Source organism: Atta cephalotes (genome assembly GCF_000143395.1).
Source record: "Atta cephalotes unplaced genomic scaffold scaffold00042, whole genome shotgun sequence".
Classification (NCBI taxonomy): domain Eukaryota; kingdom Metazoa; phylum Arthropoda; class Insecta; order Hymenoptera; family Formicidae; genus Atta; species Atta cephalotes.
Genome location: NW_012130106.1, coordinates 433,990 through 439,663, shown reverse-complemented (window position 1 = coordinate 439,663; position 5,674 = coordinate 433,990). Strand labels below are relative to the sequence as shown.

Below are 5,674 nucleotides of genomic sequence, written 5' to 3'. Positions count from 1 at the left end.
GTGCGTGCGTGCGTGTGCGTGCGTGCGTGTGTGTGTGTGTGTGTGTGCGTGTGCGTGTGTGTGTGTGCGTGTGTTGCGTGTGTGTGTACATATATATAAAATATAAAACGGACAAGTTTAAGAATGAATCAGTGCATTCCAGAACACATTCTTTATCTAATATTTCATATTATATTAATACTTATTTCTTTACTTAAAAAGATTAATTAGAATTATTTTATATAATTGATACTATCTACATTATAATTCATCATATATTATCTATAAATGTAGTTTATATTATATTACAATTGCAACTTCTTTCGTTATAATGTAATTCTCCTAATCTTTATTTTATAAGAAACTTCAAAACTATCAAAACATCATCACACAATCATTATTATATTATTTAAAAGCATCAACTAAATGCTTAACTCTAAACGTACCATGATCGATCAAATGACTTTGTAAACTTTTGATTAGAAAATTCGCATAAAATGTTATCGCTTTTTCACATTTGACTTCATGACTTTTTCTATTAAATATATACAATTAATTTTACATCATTTATTTATATTTTTATTTGTTAAATCTGATAAACACGTGTAGCCGAGCATTATTTACCACGACAGGTCATTTGACCGAGAGAAATATTTACTGCCTTATAAGAGCATTGGATTCGAAAATCTAATGCGCATTCACATTTTACGTATTATATGAGTTTGTGGTACACTTCTGCAAAGACTGTTGCGTAGTAAACTCAATCAAAAATAGTTGTGGATTGAAATTTGAATAAAGTGCCTAAAATTTCAAGTTGCAAGTACCGTTTTAATGGAAAGAAAGGGTAAAAAAAACCTAAATATTGTTGATAGCTAGTTTATATTTTGCTTTTTAGGGCGTTACTCCATTACCGTTACATTAGTGTTATCGTTTACCCAGAAAAATGTCGAAACAAACAAGACAGTCCAAATACTTAGAAGAAATAAATAACATAGGCAAAGAGTTTTCGGGAACTGATGAAGATGAACTCTGAAAGTGAAGATATTAGTACTATTTGGAAATGATAACGATCTATTAGACAGTGAGTTTGAGTCTACACATATCGACGATGAGGAAGAAAATATTGTGAATAAACGTGGAGGACGAAAAAGAATGAGATTGCTCTTAAGTTCTGAAGAATAGAATGAAAAAAATGATCAGCATATTTCAATTGATGGAACTATATGGAAAAAAATGCAAATAAGTGCTACACCTGGAAGAGTAGCATTAACATTTTCATAACATTTTCAGGGAAGAACGAGACCAGGTCCGAAATATGCAAAACGTAATATTATGAAAGGTAAGATGAAGACTGCATTTTCGTTGATTATTGATCACCATATTATGAAACATATAAGAATGTGCACAATAGAAGAAGCAAATCGAGTTTTAGAAACTGAATGGAGTCTATCTCGAGCGAAATTAGATGCATTTGTTGCAATTTTATATGCACGAAGTGCATATGAAGTAAACAATTTGAAAGTTTCTTTTTTGTGGAATAGAACATGGGGCCCTAAATTTTTCTCAGAAACCATGAGCAGAAATTGTTTTATAGAAATTCTCAGATTTATCCGTTTTGATAAAAAAAGTGTGCGGAAGCAACGTTTGAAAACAGATAAATTCTTGATATCTGAGATATGGAATAAATTCATTAAGAACAGCCAAAACTGTTATAAACCAGGGGCAAAAATTATTGTGGATGAACAACTATTTCCAACGAAAGTAAGATATATGCAGATATATGCAGATCCAATATATGCCTAATAAGCCAGATAAATTTGGCATCAAATCCTGGTTAGCATCAAACGTCGACAGTAAGTACATCATAAATGCACTTCCATATTTGGGAAAAGATGAAGATAGATACTCGTCAGTATCATTAACAAATGTAAGAAATATGTTGTACTGAAACTCATAGAACCACTTACGGGTTGTGGAAGAATTGTAACTATAGACAACTTTTTTACAAGCATATCTATAGCTACAAAATTCCTAGCAAAAAGGACTACATTAGTTGGAACTATCCGTTCCAATAAAAGGGAATTACCCATAATTGAAGAAGAAGAAAGACGATATGAAACGATTTTCAACGAAAGTTTTCAAATCAGATAATTGTACTCTTATAATTTATAAAAGTAAACCAAAGAAAAAAGTACTTTTACTTAGCTCCAAGCATCTATAAAAGTTGAAAAAAATGATAAAATTTTACCTGAGACTATTTCATATTATAACCTAATTCGATGTGGACATGACCAATCAAATGATGAGGAAATATAGCACAAAATCGAAGTCTCGCAGATGGCCTATCCAAGTATTTTTTAATATCCTTGATTTAGCAGGCATAAATGCCTGGATATTGTATAAGGAAACGACAGGAGAAAATATATCGAGACAAGATTTTTTTACTCCAGTTAGCAATAGAACTTGCCGCTGATTATCAAGAAGCCCGAGAAGAACAAATAAGAATAACAAATACGAAAAGAACATCAACATTAATTCTACGACAGATTTTAATAAACATAAAACAAATAAAGTATTGTAAAGATAATAAAATAAAAATCTGTTCTAAATGTAAGAAATATGTTTGCGGAAAATGTACATTGGAACCTCCCTGCATCTGTAAAAAATATGGTCCGCAATCAATTACCTATTATTAAGTTTTTGTTTTTTATAGTAATGGAAAAAATATATTTTTGTTTAATTATTACCTTAAAGTTACTCCATTCAATCAGGAAAAATAAAGTCCTTGTCTAAAAACCAATCATTTAACCGGTTGCGATACAAATAGGTATTAAATCTCGGTACGTTTTGTGTTAAGAACATAAATATTGTAAATCATAATAAAAACCAACATAAGACGGTATTTTTATATTTAGAATTTAATATAATCTCTCAAGGCGTGAACTAATTAGAAAGCGCACGCGTATTAACATCTTAAGATAGATTTTAGAATAAAAAACAGATAAATATTGCCTATAGTTTCTGCACTGATCATCATTGTCAAATCATCCGTATTGCGTAAGAAAAGCGACTTATTAATATACATATAAGAGAAAGAGAGAGATAAAGTGTGCGTGTCATCTTACCTCTGGCTTCTTCGGCGGCAGCTGCGATAGGTGTGAACATAGAAAAGAAATAAAAACCGAATACATTCCATGTCGAATGCTAGGATCCTCTGTGTACGCGTGTATATGTATTATATAAAATGCATCAGCGTGTACGTCAATAACGCAATAGCGACGTAGAACGTGTGCAATGAATGTGATAAAAATATATAGAGAAAGAGGAAACATACAAAGTGAACTATGCGTTGTATAGAAAATATATATAATAATATTTAGATCATAAATACAAAATTTAGGGCAGAACTGCAAAGAAAAAGGAACAACAGCGTATGCCTACTACAAATCTCATCATCTAATCTTTTTGTTTATATCTATGTAAGTGCCCTTATTAACAAAGTGTCATGAAGAAAGAAAGAGGAGATTTAGATAAAAAGAAGAAGTTTAGATAATTAGAAAAGATAGGAAGGATACGAAAAGTACAAGTTTCTTCATAAAGACTTACCATAGGCTTGAAGACACTATTCCTTTGAGGCACAGGTTGCCCACCAGATCCTCCCCCTCCTCCAACAGGTGTCTGATGATTAGAAGGCGGCGTAGATACTTTGTGCGGTTGTCGAGGATCATCTCTGGGTGTCGGAGGTAATGGTCGAGACGGTGGTTGTGGATCGGGCACCACTATTTACACAGTGATATTAGTAACGTGAAAAAGATCGACTATAATCTTTTATAAATCATTACCGTACCTATGAGTCTGTGTGGTATAGCGGGTCTCGCGGGTGGTCCAGGTTCCGGCACTTCTCTTTGAGATCTACTTCCTGGTTTTTCTTTAGCGATAGGCGCTTGTGGAGATATATCTTGTGTCAGAGTCCTGCCTTCCTGAATCTGTTGAAAATTACGGCGTAACGTATCACCTCCAGGTGCTTGAATTATAGATGATGGTTCGCCTGCCAATGCTGGTTCATCCTCCTCGTTTTCACTACCACTATATCGATAATCATCTCTTTCTATAATAAATAATAAATACGTAACGATGATCCAGCAAATATGAAATAAGTTTCTAGAAAATAAAAGTCCTGTTATCATTTTCATACCTTTCTCCTGTTTGCGTTTTTTACAACGATCAATGTGATCTTTAAGCTGTATTCTGACTTGTCTTTCCGTAGGTTGGTCCCGAATAAACGGATGTTTAAGAAGCTGTTCCGTATAAGGTCTTTGATGATAATCCTTTACCAGTACCGTTTCGATAAATCCGTGAAACTTTTTGGCCCACTTTTTCGACTTGAGCCGTGGCGGTGGATTACGAGGAATCAAAAACAAAGCCTATTCAACAATAAAACAACATATAATATAATTGTATAATATGTAATTTTAAACACAAGAATGTTATATGTTATAAAAAGTACATATTAATCGTAAAAATTACTGAGAAAGACTCACTCTCATGGGATGTAAATCGCAGAGTGGAGGTTGTGATTCAGCCATTTCCAAAGCAGTAATTCCGAGCGACCAAAGATCGCTTCTATTGTCGTAAGTAGCATCTGGATTCTCGTCACATGCAATAACTTCTGGAGCCATCCAGTAAGGTGTACCGATAAACGTGTTTCTTCTACCTATTGTTCTGTCCAACTGTGCGCTAACACCAAAATCAACTAAAAAAATATTACAGTATAATTAATATACAACGATAAAATAAATCAAAGATATGTATTAATCAAAGATATGTATTAATTTGATGTATAAAATTTCTCTTATAAAATTCTATTTCAAATTATCAAATTTTTTTTAAGAAGATTTGTCAATTTCTCTTTACATAAAAAAAAATACATTAAAATCAATGATTATTTACTTCAATAAAAATAATTTCAAAACTATATGTAAGATTTTGTTTAACGAATCTTTTACATGAATCTAATAATTAATAATTAAATTTACCAAGTTTGACTTCCGCATTGTCAGTCAATAAAACGTTTTGTCCCTTAATATCTCTGTGGATAACTTTATTGCTATGAAGATAACTAAGTCCCCTCAGTATTTCTCGCGATATATAAGCTATCCACTCCTCTTTTAAGCTCTGGCCCTTAGTTGACTTGACGAGATCCGTGACAGAGCCAGCTCCGCAATATTCCATAACCAACCATAATTGATCGTCTTTACCGGGTGATGACTTCTTTACGAAGGCACCATAATATGTAGCTATATTCCTATGATTTGAGTACTACGAGATAAAAAAAAACAATGTCAAATTTGTCTGCATTAATACGCTCCGCTAACTATCCAGTACTTCAAAAAATATTTTCAAAATAAAATATTTTCAAAAATATTATTCAAAATAAAAAGATAATTAAGTCACTCACCCGCTTGAGTACATTTATTTCCAACTTTATTTCTTCCTCTTCATCCTGCAATGAAATGACCAGTTTATTAAAGTATGCAATTAATCAAATGTTTCTTCTAATTTCTTAAGTCCATTCCATAATAGGGAGTTTGCATAATTTTTAAAAAATATTACATTTTATAATTTGTGTGTGTGTGTGTGTGTGTGTGTGTGTGTGTGTGTGTGTGTGTGTGTGGTGTGTGTGTGTGTGTAGTAG

At 32.4% G+C, this 5,674-nt stretch overlaps 1 protein-coding gene across 1 annotated transcript in view; it reads right to left on the bottom strand.

Annotated features, from left to right (window-relative positions):
* The window catches only part of LOC105622241 (serine/threonine-protein kinase mig-15), a 92,115-nt gene that overhangs the window by 32,035 nt on the left and 54,406 nt on the right, over nucleotides 1–5,674 (bottom strand). The window contains exons 4-10 of the mRNA XM_012203662.1: nucleotides 5,438–5,482; nucleotides 5,016–5,298; nucleotides 4,521–4,732; nucleotides 4,175–4,403; nucleotides 3,827–4,087; nucleotides 3,586–3,758; nucleotides 3,105–3,125 (exon numbers count right to left, since the gene is read on the bottom strand). Coding sequence (XP_012059052.1) covers nucleotides 3,105–3,125; nucleotides 3,586–3,758; nucleotides 3,827–4,087; nucleotides 4,175–4,403; nucleotides 4,521–4,732; nucleotides 5,016–5,298; nucleotides 5,438–5,482 — 1,224 coding nt within the window. The remainder of the gene's footprint in view (nucleotides 1–3,104; nucleotides 3,126–3,585; nucleotides 3,759–3,826; nucleotides 4,088–4,174; nucleotides 4,404–4,520; nucleotides 4,733–5,015; nucleotides 5,299–5,437; nucleotides 5,483–5,674) is intronic.